At 43.1% G+C, this 17922-nt stretch overlaps 1 protein-coding gene across 5 annotated transcripts in view; it reads left to right on the top strand.

Moving 5' to 3' along the window:
- The first annotated feature begins 3396 nt into the window (after positions 1-3396).
- The window catches only part of PRKDC (protein kinase, DNA-activated, catalytic subunit), a 794135-nt gene continuing 779609 nt past the window's right edge, over positions 3397-17922 (top strand). For all 5 annotated transcript variants that reach the window (XR_013277654.1, XR_013277655.1, XM_077492661.1 and 2 more), the window contains exon 1: positions 3397-3679. Coding sequence is in view for 3 of the 5 variants with exons in the window: in XM_077492661.1 (XP_077348787.1) it covers positions 3463-3679 (217 nt within the window). In the remaining 2 variants the exon portion in view is untranslated. The remainder of the gene's footprint in view (positions 3680-17922) is intronic.

The following is a 17922-nucleotide window of genomic DNA, read 5'->3' as shown; positions in this document are numbered from 1 at the left end:
TGCTGATTTTTGCCTTATACTTTTAGTAAAAATAAATGCTAGAATGCACAATTAGTCTTTTTGCATACAGGTGTCAAAACACATGCGTTCAAATTGTTTTCTATGGTAATAACCCTAATGCAGGCCATACACGGTCGAATTTTGAACAAATTTTCTTTTCAAAATCAGAAAATTCGTTTTTTTTGTGATCCGATGATGCCACCATTGATTTTCGAAATTCGGCCGACCAAGCCTTCAATTTCACCTCATATTGCTACAGAAAAGAATTTTCTTGGCTGGGAATCTTCTTTTATCTCCGTACATTTTCTTACGTTTCTCGCACGATTCTCCCATCATTGATTAGAAAATCGTTCTTTCTAAAAATTTCCAACATTCCGATTCCTCAAATTTTATTTCCGCACGAAAATCGGCTGTTGCTGCAGCCCACTAATGGTGCGAAATTCATACGAAAATTCTTAGATACGATTTTTGAAAGAAAATTCTTTCGAAATTCGAACCGTGTATGGCCGGCATTAGGCTGCCTTAACAATAGTTTGATTTTCTGTTTGTTATTACACAGCCTTCAAGAGCCAATAGGGGCTGTTCAGCCAACAATTACTGAAGGGACATGTTGGAAAAATTTTCTTGTTATCGTAATGTCTGATTTTTCTTTAATTACTACAGTAAATGACCTATAAAAATCAAATGATTAGACATAGACCGCAGTACATAGGAAGTTGTTCTCTGTCTTTTGAGAATTTTAGGACCATTTTAGGCATTCTCGTTTCCAACATGGAATGAGAACACGAAAAAATGCAAATGATCGTTTGTTCGAATTTCTAATAGCATGTACTAGGCTTAATTTGACATGTGCAGGAGTAGGTGAGCGAATCCAAACACGCACTGTCAGTGTTTGGGATCCCCTACCCACATCTGTGTCTAGGAGGAGCACCTATGTCTGTGCTGCCACTGTGTTCCCATAGATTTGAATGGGCTGCTTGTACACAGCACCAGGCAGCTCAAGCTGCATAAACAAATGGTCTTTTCATGGTGCCTCAGTGCCTGTGTGAATGAGGCCTTATAGAGGATTTTGATGGCAGTATCAGCGCATGATTCAGAAAATGGACATGACGTTTCTTACTAACGCATTTCAACACAATACACACATTATAAACCTATGTACACGAGTAACGGTCAGTTCACACTAGCGTGGTGCGGGAACCAGCATTCCATTCCAGTGCCGATTCCCATCTGGCATAGAACTTGCAGACGGTTCACATTGCCGTATGCAAACCACTGAGGGTGTCAATGTAAAATTAATGACACCCCCCGATCAGTTCACATATCGCAGTGTGAACTGTCAAATCGTGCAGGAAACACCCATGCGATCCGATTCCAGTGTGGACAAAAATAAAGGGTCCTGCACCACTTTGGCGAGAATGGGCACAGGCTCTCAGCGGATAGTTGAGAGGCTGAGCCAGGTGCTCCACTGGTGCTCACATTTTTTTGGGGAGACGCAAACAAACTGAAAAATACTGAAACACTTGCCCATCAAATGCAGCCACCTGTGCCCATCAAATGCAGCCACCTTTGCCCATCAAATGCAGCCATTTGCCCATCAAATGCAGTCAGTCACCTGTGCCCATAAAATGCAGCCACTTGCCTATCAAATGCAGCCACCAAACTGAGCCATTGTGCCTATCAAATGCAGCCACTTGTGCCCATCAAACGCAACCATTGTGCGTATCAAATGCAGCCACTTGTGCCCATGAAATGCAGCCATTTGCCCATTAAATGCAGCCACTTGTGCCCATCAAATGCAGCCACTTGTGCCCATCAAACATAGCCTTTGTGTCTAGCAAATGCAGCCACTTGTGCCCATGAAATGCAGCCACTTGTGGCCATGAAATTCAGCCACTTGCCCATCAAATGCAGCCACTTGTGCCTATCAAAAATACCACCCCCTCCCACCCCTACCATAGGAATCCATGCATCCAGCATCCTGAAAGGGGCCAGGCACATAGATGGGGGGCGGCGCCTGTGCGCCCATTAAATGCAGCCATTTGCCCATCAAATGCAGTCATTTGTGCCCATCAAATACAGCCACCTGTGCCCATCATATGCAGCAACTTGCCTATCAAATGCAGCCACTTGTGCCCATCAAATGCAGCCACTTGTGCCCATCAAACTGAGCCATTGTGCCTATCAAATGCAGCCACTTGTGCCCATCAAACGCAGCCATTGTGCGTATCAAATGCAGCCACTTGTGCCCATGAAATGCAGCCATTTGCCCATTAAATGCAGCCACTTGTGCCCATCAGATGCAGCCACTTGTGCCCATCAAACGCAGCCTTTGTGCCTAGCAAATGCAGCCACTTGTGGCCATGAAATGCAGCCACTTGCCCATCAAAAATACCACCCCCTCCCACCCCTGCCGTAGGAATCCATGCGTCCAGCGTCCTGAAAGGGGCCAGGAACATAGATGGGGGGAGGCACCCGTGCGCCCATAGTACATGGGCCGCCACTGTCCGGGCTTCTGGGTGGCTACCAACTATATGTTCAGGATCTTTTCAGAGCTTCAACCGGCTCTGTGACATCAGCCAACAGTGGGTTTCAGTCCCCTATCAGCTAAAAACGGGTCACAGGAGTGCAGAACAAACTGCACTCCTGTGATCCATTGGAGAAGTATGGCCAAAAAAGCTTTTTGTCAGTTAAAGTAATGCAGTGCCAAAAAGCAAAAAATTTCCCGGTCATGAGGGGGTTAAGTCAAGTGGTGAACGCAAGAGCTTGAGTGTTAAAGTTATTGTAAAGTCTTGTTTTTTTCCTATAAAAATAACAAACATGTCATACTTACTTGTTCTGTTGCAGTGGATTTGCACAGATCAGCCCAGATCCTCCTCTTCTTGGGTCCCTCTTCTGTGCTCCTGGCACCCCCTCCTGTTCAGTGCCCCCACAGCCAGCAGCTTACTATGGGGAGGCACCCAAGTCACAGCTCTGTTTCCATTCAGCCCCGCCCCCTCTCTCTCCTGTTTGGCTGACTGTGATTGAAAGCAGTGGCAGCCAATGGCACCACTGCTGTCTCTCAGGAGGGAGAATCTCAGATGGCTGAGACACTTATGTACGCTGTTTTTCTTTTTAATAAAACTTTATTTATTCAGTAACAAATATATACAAAATACGAAAGAAAAACCCCATCCCTCCTCTTTTCTATGCTGTTTTTCTTTTTAATAAAACTTTATTTATTCAGTAACAAATATATACAAAATAACACAATCCTTTCATTCCTTACATCGGGTGGCTGCTGTCATATTTTCTCCCAGCGCACCTCCAGCGGCCAATAGTGGTCTTTTAAAAGGAGTTCTCTCCGCTCATAGGTCCGCCCCTTCATTAATTGGCTGGTCATGTGATGGAGGCTCCGTCCCCGGGAAGTCAGTATAGCGCTCTCCCGCCTCTCCTGTCTGTGTGGTGATCTCCGCTGGTGTCATGTCGGAAAGCAGTGCCAGCGGTTCCCGCTCTGAGGGAGGAGAAGGCAGCGAGGCGCTTCCGAATGAATCGTCTGGCGGTATTCTGGGCAGTCTGCACCAGCTGCACCGCCTGGTGTGCTCCGGGGAGCCCGGGCTGCAGAGTGAGGTGGCTCTGGGCCTCCTGCGCAGCCTGGGAGAGGAGTGTGTGGTGACGGCGCAGGGGAGCAGTATGCTGGGTGTGTGTATTCTTCATAAGGGGCACTTCTCCATAGTCCGGTGTATGGTCAGGTTCCCTCCATGTCCCTGTGGGGGGGTCTATTGTCCGGGCCGGGGGATGAATATTGGTATTCTTTGGAAAGAATTTTCACAGAAATGACTTGTCCTCCAGCTTTTTCTACTAGTGAGGGAGCTTCCTATGTGTCCCCAGCCCTGTCTGTGTCACCTCTGCCGTATGCGTTCCACCCCTGACTCCAGGTTCAAGTCCCACCATCCAAGTGGACGTAGAGTTCGACTATATTTATGTGAAGCGAGGCTGTGCCCGTAGCGTGGCGAGGGGCCCTGTGTTGGAACGCATATGGTGGCGCCGCGCATGCGCACTCCAGCGGCTAGCAAAATGTAGCCGAATGTGATGTCACACCGGCCCTGTGTGAGGTGTGGGGGGATGGGCTACAGGTGGCTCCGTATGGAGTGTGCTGCCAGCCATTCTTACACCATCTACAGGGGTTTTTTGGGCTTCTGAGATCATTTACTTAAGGACTGGAAGTATTTGTCCCTTAATGACAAGGCCATTTTTTGCGATACTGCGCTGCTTTAACCAATTGCCACCCAGGCCAATTCTGACATTTCTCTCCTACGTGTAAAATATATATATATATATATATATATATATATAATTTTTTTTTCTCAAATTACATAGAACCCCCAAATATGTTTTTTTTTTTTTTTTTTTGCAAAGACCTTAGAGAATAAAATGGTGGTTGTTGCAACTTTTTACTTTGCACGGTATTTGCGCATCAATTTTTCAAACGCTTAAAGTTAGCCCAATTTTTCTACATAATGTGAAAGATGAAGTTATGCAGAGTAAATGGATACCTAACGTGTCACCCTTCAAAATTACACATGCCTGTGGAATGGCACAAACTTCGGTACTTGAATATCCCCATAGGCGACACTTTAAAAATGTTAATGGTTACATGTTTTGAGTTACGCAGAAGCTCTGCGGCTAGAATTATTGCTCTCGCTCTAGAGGACATGCATATGTGTTCGCTTCTGCATGGGAGCACACGGGGACAGCGGCGCTTTAAATTATTTTTTTTATTTGACACTTTGACCACTGGGCCCTTAAACCCCATTAATAACCAATTTTCAGTTTTCGGTGCACTCAAAGTTTGAATGACAATTACTCAGTCATGTAACACTGTACCCATATGAATTTTTTGTCCTTTTTTTGCACACAAATCGAGATTTCTTTCGGTGGTATTTAATCATTGCTGGGTTTTTATTTTTTTGTGCTATAAAAGAAAAAAGACCTGAAAATTCTGTTAAACAAACAAAACAAAAAAAGTACAAATTGGTGGATATTATTTGGTCTTTGTGAAAGTTATAGAGTCCACAAGCTATGGTGCCAATATCTGAAAAATTGATCACACCTGAAGGACTGACGGCCTATCTCATTTCTTGAGACCCTAACATGCCAGAAATGTACAAATACCCCCCAAATGACCCCTTGTTTGGAATGTCTTCTTTCCAAACGTTTTTAGTAAGAGGCATGATGAGTTTTTTGAAGTTGTCATTTTATTCCCACAATTCTTTGCAAAATCAAGATTTTTTTTCCCTCACAAAATTGTCATATTATCAGGTTATTTTTCACACACAGCATATGCATACCACAAATTACACCCCAAAACACATTCTGCTATTACTCCCGAGTATGGCAATGCCACATGTGTAAGACTTGTACACAGCGTGGCCACATACAGAGGCCCAACATGCAGGGAGCACCATCAGGCGTTCTGGGGCACCCAGGACAATTTTATTTATTTATTTTTTAAGTAGAATTTTAACCCAGGCCAATTCTGACACTTCTCTCCTACATGTAAAAATCATCATTTATTTGCTAGAAAATTATATATATATATATATATAATGATGTTTTGGGGTTATGTTTTTTTTTTTTTTTTAGCAAAGACCCTAGAGAATACAATGGTGGTTGTTGCAATTTTTCGAACGCTTTTCTTTTGGGGAAAAAAAACGTTTTTAAGCTTTAAAAAAAACAAAAAAAAAACAGTAAAGTTAGCCCGAGTTTTTTGCATAATGTGAAAGATGAAGTTATGCCGAGTAAATAGATCCCTAACATGTCACCCTTCAAAATTGCACATGCTCGTGGAATGGCGCCAAACGTCGCGACTTAAAAATTCCCATAGGCGACGCTTAAAATTTTTTTTTTTTTTTACTGGTTACATGTTTTGAGTTACAGAGGAGGTCTAGGGCCAAAATTATTGCTCTTGCTCTAACGTTGACTGCGATACCTCACGTGTGGTTTGAATGCCGTTATCATATGTGAGCGGGACTTCCGCATGCATTCGCTTCTGCATGCAAGCTCAGCGGGACAGGGGCGGTTTAAAATTTTTATTTTTTATTTTTTTATTGTTCATTTTACTTTATTTTGCTTTGACATTCCCCCCCCAAAAAAACTCCCCCATTCCCCCCCCTCAAAAAAAAAATACTTTTTTTGATCACTTTTATTCCTATTACAAGGAATGTAAACATCCCTTGTAATAGGAATATGGCATGACAGGTCCTCTTTACAGTGAGATATGGGGTCAATAAGACCCTGCATCTCACCTCTAGGCTGGGAAGCCTGAAATAAAAAAATAAAAATAAAAAATATATATTATATTTTCTGGCTTCGATCGTATTGGCGAGTCGGTAGATGCACCCGAGGGGTGCTGATATCTGAATGATGCCTTTAGCTACACCCATCATTCAGATATCCCCACACAAAGTCAAAGATGTCATATGAAGGTGGGCGGGAAGTGGTTAAAATGCATTTATTTATTTATTTTTTAAACCCAAAGTTGTCCATTTATACAATATTTCTAACACATAGCATGTACATAGCAAAAATTACACCCCAAAATAGATTCTCCTACCCCTGAGTACGACGATAACGTGTGTGTGTGTGTGTGTGAGAGACTTGTACAGCTGAGCATGGCCGGGTATCACAGAGTATGGTTAGGTATTGCAGAGTATCACAGAGCATAGCTCAGTATGGCTGCCTATCGCCAAGTATGGCAATTTATTTGGCTGGGCATGGCAGGGTATTGCATAGTATTGGCAGGGCACTGCTGGGTATTGCAGAGTATTGGCAGGGAATTGCAGGGTTAATTGTCGCTAAGCAGCGCTGTGGGCACTGCAGATCCAGCCCACAGCACTGCTGACACTGATCTCTCCCCTCCACTGTATCGATCGGTACAGAGAGGGGAGGGAGGAACTGGCGCCGGTTTGTTTACAAGTGATCTTTCCGCCACAAATAGAGCTTTCTTTTGGTGATACTTGATCGCCTCTGCAGTTTTTATTTTTTATGCTATAAACAGAGTGACAATATTTTATTATATATATATATATATATATATATATATATATATATATATATATATATATATATATATATATATATATATATATATATATATATATTTTTTTTCTTTAGCAGAGACCCAAAAGAATAAAATGGTGATTGTTGTAATATTTTATGTCGCACTGTATTTACGTAGCGGTCTTTCAAATGCAATTTGTTTTGGAAGAAATACACTTTCATGAATAATAATAATTCATAATAAAAAAAAACAAAAAAAAAAAAAAACTAACGTTGGCCCAATTTTTTTGTAAATTGTGAAAGATGTTATGCCAAACAAATAAATACTTAACATGTCATGCTTTAAAATTGCACACACCTGTAGAATGGTATCAAACTATGGTACATAATCTCCATAGGCGACGCTTTGAAAATTTCTGCAGGCTACCTGTTTAGAGTTATGCAGGCCATACATGGTCGAATTTCGAACAAATTTTCTTTTCAAAATCCGAATTTTTTTTTTTTTTTTGCGATCCGATGATGCCACCATTGATTTTCGAAATTCGGCCGACCAAGCCTTCAATTTCACTTCATGTTGCTACAGAAAATAATTTTTGTGGCCGGGAATCTTCTTTTCTCTCCGTATATTTTCTTTTCTTATTACATTTCTCGCACGGTTCTCTCATCGTTGTTTAGAAAATCGTTAGTTTTTCAAAAAATTTCCATGTCCGATTCCTCAAATTTCATTTCTATACGAAAATCGGCTGTTGCCGGCATTACAGAGGAAGTTTTGTGCTAGAATTATTGCTTTAGCACTAATGATCACGCAGATACCTCACGTGTGGTTTGTTTACATTTTGTAGGCATGACTTATGTATGCGTTCACTTCTGCGCACAAGTATGGAGGGATGTGGAGCTTGCATTTTTTTTTTCCTTTTTTACACTGTCCCTTTAAATTTTTCGATCACCTATTGTGATAATATATATTCACCTTAGAGAATAAAATGGCAGGCATTGCAAAACTTTGTTATACCATATTTGCTGTGCGCTCATACAAGAGTAATTTGTTTGGGAGAAAAATACACTTTTTTTAAATTAAAAACTAAAACGGTAAAGTTAACCCAATTTTCTTTTAAATTGTGAAAGATAATGTTACGCTTCAAAATTGCACCCGTTCCTGGAATGGCGGCAAAATTTGGCACTTAAAAATCTCTACTTGCGACTTTTAAAAACCTATACAGGTTACCACTTACTTTAGTCAGAGGAGAATTATTGCTCTCACTCTAACGATGACAGCGATACCTCACATGTATGATTTAAACACCGTTTACATATGTGGGCTCGAATTAAACATGCGTTTGCTTCGGTGGGCGAGCTCAGCGTGACAGGTCGCTTTCAATAAATGTTTTGCGTGAACCAATCAATAAACGCCTATTGCAAATTTTTTGGTCCAAAAATAGAATATATATATATATATATATATATATATAATCTCTCGACATAAAATGTGTGTATTTCTTTTTTTTTTTTTTTATATATAATTTTGTTTGCACAATACTAATTTTAACTTGAGCAACAAGTGTCAGAAAAAGGCTTAGGAAAGAAAGGGTTTAATGTGTTTTGGTTTTAAAGGGATGAGGTGGCAACCCTAGTTATGCTGCCACATTTGGCACCTTTCGGTCTTGACGGGTACCCGTGCTCACTTCAGGCTGAGCTCAGCCAGACGTTCACCCCCCCCCCCCCCCCCCCTTCTCCTTCCTGAGCCGCCAGGTCAGTCACAAAGTGAAGCATGTTTCCCACATTCGCAGTAGGGAACCGGCTGTGAAGCCACAAGGCTTGACTGACAGTTTACCTTACCTGAGATGTCGGTGCCAGCACCCTAGAGCTGATTGGAAAATCGACTCGGATGAAGACACTGCTGGATATGTGTACAGGTAAGTGTCCTAATATTAAAGGTCAGCAGCTATAGTATTTGTAGCTGCTGACTTAATTTTATCTAAAGGAGCCTGGAGCTCCGCTTTAAGTGTTTTCACCTTAATGCATTCTAAGCATTAAGGTGAAAAATCTGTGCTGCAGCGCCCTCTCTTTTTCTTACCTGAGCCTGATCCAATCCAGCTGCTTTCTCTCGCCTCATTAGAGAGATAAAAATAGCAGCAGGGACCATGGGCTCCCACTTCTGTTAATCAAATCCTGTGCCACGGGAGGGTAGGGGAGGGCTGAGTCCCACTGTCGTCAATGGACGCAGCAGTGGGACTTGGGAGCGAGCCTGCACGGATGCCCCCATGGAAATCGGCTTTCTGTGGGGTCACCCGATAAAAAGGAGGAGCCTGGAGCGCCAACAGGGGACCTCAGAAGATGATGAATCTAGGTGCAAAACAAGTACACAGAGCAGGTAAGTATAGGCATAGTTGTTATTTTAATAATGAAAAAAAAAATGTTTAAAGTCATACTCCACCTTTTGTAAAAATGTAATCCATGCATCCATAGCAATAAAACAAAAAATGTGCTTTTTAGTAAAGGCGATCTCTACAATTAAAGCGGAACTGTAGGCAGCAAATTAAAGTTGTCAAGGAAAAAACAAAACAAAAACTTGGCTATACTTGCCTGCTCTGTACAATAGAATTGCAAAGAGCGGCACCAAACCTCTTCTTGGGTCCACCCGCTGGTGCCCCCGGGTAGTAAGCCACTTCCTGGGTAGTAAGCCACTTCCCAGTGACCTGATTATCTGTGTAAATGTCCCCTGTCACACTTGCTGGTTACCAGCTCTCCTCGCCTCACGCTGTGACAAGACATGAGGAAAGGAATGCCGATAACAGGCTATTTTGTTTACATGTCATCAGTTGTGATTGGGCACAGCTGATCATATGGTGATTGGCCCTTTACCTCGATCTGTGACCTGTTTAGTTTAGTGTGCGCTGATGCACGCCCCCTCTCAGTACTCACTGTAGCCATCTTTTTTTTTTTTTTTCCTCACCTCAATGTCTGTTGCTAGGGGGTCCCTCGTAATCTGCCTCTTTCAGTGCATGGGCTCTTGATGTCACTTCCCCTGCGGCACAGGAAGGGCTCAGCTCTGCCCCCTCCCTCTTGTCAATCATCTGGGACATGTGACAGGTCCCATATGATTGCATGGCCAATCGCGCTGCTGCATGCACAGTGGGGGCCCGGCTGTGGCGCCCACAGTTACAATGGCGGCGCCACGGAATGGATGGGGAAACGAGCGGGGCTTTGATCCCCTGCATCGCCGGACCCTGGGACAGGTAAGTGTCTGATTATCAAAAGTCAGCAGCTGCAGTATTTGTAGCTACTGACTTCTATTTATTTATTTTTCAGTGGGAACCCCGCTTTAAGGTAAAAAAATGCTTAGAGTTGAAAACACCTTTAAAGAGGAAGGTAAACCCTGATGGGTTTTACTTCCTCTTTATTCCCCTGCAACGTAAAAGCATAATTGGCAACTATGTGGCACTTGCAAAGGAAGCCCACGATGTCCCCACTGGTGGAAGCATCCATCTTCACCCATCTTCCTTCCGGGGCCGCGGACTCTGGCTCTGTGACTGGCTGGGGATGCGTGACTTCACTCCTGCACGGAACTTGCCAGTCACGCCACATGCTGTTGAAGAAACGACACGAAGGGCTGCGGGAGCATGCCTGTGGGTCTGGCGGACTCTATGTCTGCCGGCGACCCGCGATTGCCTAGTACAAAGGCAGAATGGGGATTGCCTTTTGTAAAGAAGGTGGATCCTCATTCTGACAATAGACATGATAGAGATTTACTGTTGCCAGTGATCAGGAGCAGTGATCTATCATGTCCCAGGCAGCTCTCCCCCCCCCCCCACAGTTAGAACACACCTAGGGAACATAGTTAAAGTGGTTGTAAACCCTTACAGAGACCACCTTTTGCTACAGGTAAGCCTATAATTAGGCTTACCTGTAGCTACCCAGTATATCTCCTAAACCGTTCAGGTGTTGGCATGAGTGAAGATGTGCTCTGCGGAGCTCCAGGAGGGATCCATGCTGGATTTAAAACCTCCACAACCAGATCTATCCCACCACTGTGACTCCAGGATGGTACCCAGGCCTCGCATAGAAGCTCCTCTTTGAGGGTTGGACCCTAGGAACCAGGACTCCTTTTGGTCTTGCTACATTACCTAAAGCTGTCCTGAGGGGTGCTATACATGGTCCAAAGGAGTGGAACCCCTATTAAAAGGGCCCAAGTCTTTGAAGTTTTAACCACGCTGCCCGCCGTGATGGTTGGAGTTTGGATCTGTCTATTTACAGCAGTATCCTGCAGTGAGGAAAAGGTAAGAGGAAAGCATAGGAACTGCAAAGTCCACCTATGACTTTTCTTTCAATTATATTGTAAAATGCCTTAAAAACTCCTCTAGAGGAAGTACTAGTGTATAGACCCTGTTTAAATCTGTGCTAATGCAGTGTGTGTGTGTGTCTCAGCAACTGGTGGGCAGGGCCTCTCCTCTCCCCCTAAATGGGGAAACTGAGTGGATAGGGATACATGTTATGTTTAAACGAGCATAAATCTGAAAAGCTGATAAAACGGCTGTGTAAATCCCCTTCCCCCTCCCCAGCTGCCCGTCTCCCCTCTGAGGTGACTCTTGCTAAAGCACAGGAAAGGGCGTGGCGCATTGACAATGGGCTCACACCTGAAAAAGCTTAAAGCTGATACTCTGGGGAAACGGACAGTGTCTATCAGAGCAGCTGAAACAAGGCTGACACAAAAGTGCTGGTGCACGGGAGGGGTTTACACAGGCATTTGCAGTACAGGAAAAAATGTATTGTTTAGCATTAGATCATTCTATGCTCCCGCTGTTTTTCCTACTATTGTTCAAATAAATAGAACAGTTCTTAGAGTACCTTTTGCTTTTTGTACTTCACACTATGGCTTCAGGGCTTACTACTAAGGCACCAAAACCACCCGCAGGCGCTGGGAGCTCCAGACATGCCTCCACATTGTCATCCTCTCCGGAGATGCCTGACGTGGGAAGCCAGGGTCAGTCATTGGAAGCAATTGGTGGTGCAACTGCTTCTAACACTTCAGCCCCTGTATACGTTACTGAAGATGCATTTTCCTCTGCCCTGTAGGGCTTAGAAGGAAGATTAGTGGCTTTAATTGCATCCTCCCATTAAAAGGGGATAAGAAGCGTGCTAGAGCCCTCTCTCCCACTCCAAACCCCTTACCGTGGGGACAGGATGAGGTATTACCCTGAAACAATCTGGAAAAACAAACCGATTACTCTTCTGCGGAAGAAACAACAGTTGAACTTTCAGCTTCACAATCTGAGGTACAAATCCTTACGGACATGGAATGGGATCATCTGGATAAGCATTTTCTCCCTCCAAAGAGATTCTCAGTTCTCTTTCCTATGGAGGAAAAAGTCACCAAAAACTGGAAAGTTCCAGCAGTAGATGCTCCGATTTCCAGTGTGATTAAAAGTTTAACTTGTCCAGTGGACAATGTACAAATGCTAAAGGATCCAACAGATAAAACGTTGGACTTCCTGTTAAAATACTCTTTTTCTTAAGCAGGTACTGTTGCTCAACCTGCAATTGCAGCTATAGGCATCTGTCAGTCCTTAAAAGACCAGTTCACAGATGCCCTTAACAAGCTCCCTGCACAACAGGCCAGTGAGTTGGCCAATTTACCAAAAGCATTATGTTTTGCCATAGATGCTATAAAGGATTCTATTCACCAGGCGTCTGGCCTTGCACTTGTGCTAGTATAGGGTTGGTCTGCCGAAGCACCCTGCAAAAACCTACTGTCTAGTTTCCCATTTTGTGGGGAGCGACTATTTGGCGATGATTTGGATAAATACATCCAGGCAATTTCCAGTGGAAAAAGTACTTTTGCCAGTCAAAAGAAAGTATAAACGTCCTTCATTTAAACAGACTTTCTCTCCTGCGCTAAGTGCATCTGCCTCTAGGCAGTGGCCAGGCTCAAAGTAAGACCTAGAGCCGCAAGACTGCAGAGCAGAATAATAAGACCTCTTAATGAAAAGGCGACTCCCCTCACCAAGGAGGGTGGAAGACTTATGCATTTCGCAGAAGTCTGGCAGAGGGAAACTCAGGACAGATGGGCTCTCTTCACAGTGACTCTAGTATACAAACTAGAGTTTTGGGAGTTTCCACCGTCTCACTTTCTGAGATCAAACATTCCCAAGGATCCAGGGAAAAGACAATCCCTGTTTCAAGCATTAGACCGATTATTGACTCGAGGGGTAATCGTACAGATCCCCACAGAAGAACAAGGTTTAGGTTTCTATTCAAACCTGTTTATGGTACCAAAACCAAATGGAGATGTCAAGCCCATTCTGGACCTAAAAAAAAATCTAAATCGATTCCTAAAAATTTGCTCATTTCAAATGGAGTAGATCAGGTCAGTGGTCTCCATCCTAAGAGGTGGAGAACTTCTGGTGTCCATCGACATCAGAGACGCATATCTGCATGTCTCTATATTTCCCGCTCACCAAAGTTTTCTGCGATTCGAAGTAGAACGGCACTTTCAGTTCGCGGTCTTACCCTTCGGGCTAGCCACAGCACCATGGTTGTTCATAAAAATACTGGCCCCATCTCTAGCCAGGTTGAGGGCACAAGGCATAACAGTGTTGGGGTACCTAGACGATCTATTAATAGACAAGTCCGTGACTCTGAGACTTTCCAGGTAACAACCAGTTACCTGGAAAGTCTCCGTTGGATTCTCAACCTAGTGATGTCTTCCTTAAAACCCATAAGAAGGCTGGATTACTTAGGCCTGATCATGGATTCAGTCTAGAAAAGGGTATTCTTGCCTCCAGCAAAGGTCAGCTCCATGCAAGAGCTGGTAAGGTTGGTCAGGTCAAAAGCAAGTCTTTCAATTCACCTTTGCATTAGGTTGAAAGATGGTAGCTTCATTCAAAGCTGTCCTCTATGCCCAGTTCCATTCAAGACTGTTGCAAAACAGAATTCTCTCTGCTTGGAACAAGACAATCCAAGCTTTGGACTTGCCAATGCGGCTGTCCCCAAGAGTGTCTCAAAGCCTCAGTTGGTAGTTACGAAACCAGAATTTGCTGAAGGGGAAATCCTTCAGACCAATAATCTGGAAAGTAATAAAGACAGATGCCAGCCTCTCAGGCTGGAGAGCAGTACTAGAGGAGAAGACTATCCAGGGACAGTGGTCAAAACTCGAAAGAGCCCTAAGTCGCCAGCAGTTATTCCCAGGGGAATGGTCTCTTCACCCTGAAGTGTTTCGGAGTGTTTGCCAAAGATGGGGGACAACAGACATAGATCTTCTAGCGTCCAGAAACCACATGAAGTTAGTCAACTTTGTGTCCAGAACAAGGGATCCACTCGCATACGGAACAGATGCATTGGTAACCCTGTGGGATCAGTTTTCACTGATCTACACTTTTCCCTCGATTCAGTTGCTGCCTCGACTTTGCAGGAACAAGCTGGAAAGAGAGCCTGTAATTCTGGTAGCACCAGCATGGGCCCAGAAGATCATGGTACGCAGAGATCGTAAAGATGGCAGTGGAGGGTCCTTGGCCTCTCCCACTAAGGCCAGACCTGCTATCGCAGGGGCCGATATTCCATCCTACTTTATGAACGCTTGGCTATTTAATGGCTTGGCTATTGAAACCCCACATTCTGAAGAAGCGTGGGTTTCCATTTCTGTTATCTCAACTTTAATCAGTACAAGCAAAATAGTTTCCAGAACTGTATATTATAGAGTTTGGAAAGCTTAGGTTTCCTGGTGTGAATCCAAGGGTTGACACCCTTAATATTATAGGCAGAATCTTTGCCTTTCTACAATTGGGCTTAGAGATGAAGTTGGCCGTAAGTACTATTAAGGGCCAAGTCTCAGCCTTATCGGTTTTATTTCAAAGGCCGCTTGCTACGCATTCTTTAGTCCGGGGTTTTATGCAAGGGGTTATGTGGATTAATTCACCAGTTAAATCACCTTTAACCCCTTGGGACTTGAATTTAGTTCTGTCAGTGTTACAAAAAAACACAATTTGAACCATTTACAGCATGTTCCCTTAGTCCTTCTGACTAGGAAGCTGATATATTTGGTTGCTATATCCTCAACAAGGAGGGTTTCAGAATTAGCTGCTCTTTCTTGTAAAGAGCCATATTTGATTATTCATGAGGACAGAGTGGTGTTACGCCCTCGTCCAGGCTTTTTACCAAAAGTGGTTTCAGGCTTTTATCTGAATGAAGATCTTGTCCTGCCATGGTTTTTTCCCAAAAGCATGTTGCAGGGAAGAAAAATCACTACATTGTCTTGATGTAGTGAGAGCAGTGAAAATCTGTTTAAAGAAAACTGCTCAGAGTCGTAAGACTGATGTCTTATTTATTCTGCCAGAAGGTCCTAAAAAGGGATGGGCAGCGTCGCAATCCACTGTTGCTAAGTGGATTCGGCAAGTGCTAATTCAAACTTATGATTTAAGGGGTAAGATTCCCCCTATTCAAGTTATTACGCACTCTACCAGAGCGGTTAGTGCTTCTTGGGCAGTGCATCACCAGGCCTCCTTTTCTCAGATCTGCAAGGCCGCAACTTGGTCTTCGGTCCATACATTCACAAAATTTTACCAAGTGGATGTAAGAAGGAATGAGGATATCGCCTTCAGGTGCAGTGTGCTGCCGGCAGCAGTATAAGTCTGGGGGTGCCCTACGGGTTTTCTCTCCCTCCCCTTAAGTAGCATTTCTGTGGGACGTCCCACTAAGTAAATATTTAAGGCTCTGTGTCCTATGATGTATGATAAAGAAAACAGGATTACCTGTAAAATCCTTTTCTTGGCGTACATCAACTTTTATGGGGTTTAAGTATATCGCTTGGCTACAAAAACTGAGCTACTCCTGGAAGGAGGAGGGGTTATATAGGGGAGTCAACTTCCTGTATTGGGTGTGCCAGTGTCAACACCTGAAGGTAGCTATAACCCATTAAGTAAATACTTAAGGCTTTGTGTCCTATGATGTACTCCAAGAAAAGGATTTTACAGGTAAGCTGTTATAAAAATATTATTTGCATGTGCCAACGTCCTTGGCACATGGCACTGAAGCAATGGCACATAAGTGCCGTTGTTTCAGTGAATGTGCCGTTACTGGCTGCTCCTGCGCGCATGTGTGGGAGTGACGTCATCGCGATACCCAGAAGTAACCCCTGGGAGAGATGTCGCTGGCCAGTGCTGTGTACGGGCACCACAGCGAGGGCTTCGAGCTCAGCTGAGTATTCTATCATAAGCTAGTATTCTCTGCATATTAGCTCATTATGCCTTTGTCTTGCATGGGTTATTTTATTTTTTTCCCTCTCAAAGTGGGTTTACAACCACTTTAACACCTTGATTGCCCCCTAGTGTTAACTCCTTCCTTGCCAGTATCACTTTTACATTGATCACTGTATTAATGTCACTGGTCTCCAAAAAGTGTAATTTAGGGTCAAATTTGTCCGCCGAAATGTCGCAGTGCCGCAAAAAAGAAAAGTTCCTAAATCTATCTCGTAGTTTGTAAACTTTTGCGCAAACCAATCAATATCTTTTTTTTTTTTTTTTTTTTTTTTTTTTTTATACCAAAAAATATGTAGAAGAATATAGATCTGCCTAAACTGATGAATACATTTTTTTTTTTTTAATATATATATTTTTTTGGATATGTATTATAGCAAAAAGTAAAAAAAAAAAAAGATATATATAATTTTTTTATTTTTCAAAATTGTCGCTCTTTGTTTATTAGCGCAAAAAAAGGGGATTAAAAATTCCACCAAAAGAAAGCTCTATTTGTGGGGAAAAAGGACGTCAATTTTGTTGCTTGGTACAGCATTGCACGACCACGCAATTGACAGTTAAAGCGACGCAGTGCCGTATTGCAAAAAATGGCCTGGTCATTTAAGCACTTGTCTACTGGGCACTTAAACCCCCCTCCTGCCCAGACCAATTTTCAGCTTTCGGTGCTCACACTTTGAATGACAATTACTCAGTCATGCAACACTGTACCCAAATGCATTTTTTTCCCACAAATAGAGCTTTCTTTTGGTGGTATTTGATCACCTCCTAGGGTTTTTTATTTTTTGCGCTATAAATGAAAAAAGACAGAAAATTTGGAAAAAAAAACAATTTTTTTCTTTGTTTCTGTGATAAAATTTAGCAAATTTAATTTTTCTTCATAAATTTTGACCACAATTTATACTGCTACATATCTTTGGTAAAAACAAATTAGTGGCTATTATTTGGTCTTTGTGAAAGTTAGAGTCTACAAGCTGTGGTGCAAATCATACAAAATTGATCACACCTGATGTACTGGTGGCCTATTTCATTTCTTGAGACCCGAACAAGCCAGGAAAGTACAGATATCCCCCGAATGACCCCTTTTTTGAAAGTAGACATTGCAAGGTATTTAGTAAGAGGCATGGTGAGGTTTTTGATGTTGTAATTTTTTCCCACAATTCTTTGCAAAATTAAGATTTTTTTTTTTCCCCACAAAATTGTCATTGTAATAGGTTATTTCTCTCACATGACATGTGTATACCACAAATGACACCCCAAAATACATTTTGCTACTCCTCCTGGTGTATTACGATACCACATGTGTGGGACTTTTCCACAGCTTAGCCACTTAGAGAGGCCCAAAATGCAGGGAGCACCATCACGTGTTCTAGGAGCATAAATTACACATCTAACTTGTTGACTACCTTAGACTTTTGAAGGCCCTGGAGCACCAGGACAATGACACGTGACACTGACGTGGTACTGATGACAGGTGGCACTGATGACACATGACACTGATTGTGGCACTGATGACAGATGGCACTGATACGTGGCATTGGTGACACTGATAACAGATGGCACGTGACACTGACAGGTAATACTGATGGCAGATGGCACCGATATGTAGCACTGATGACAGATGGCACCAATATGT

This window comes from Lithobates pipiens, unplaced genomic scaffold (assembly GCF_037356315.1).
Source record: "Lithobates pipiens isolate NorthernLeopardFrog02 unplaced genomic scaffold, aLitPip1_a1.2 Scaffold_19, whole genome shotgun sequence".
Taxonomy (NCBI): Eukaryota; Metazoa; Chordata; class Amphibia; order Anura; family Ranidae; genus Lithobates; species Lithobates pipiens.
This window is presented reverse-complemented; position numbering and strand designations above follow the sequence as displayed.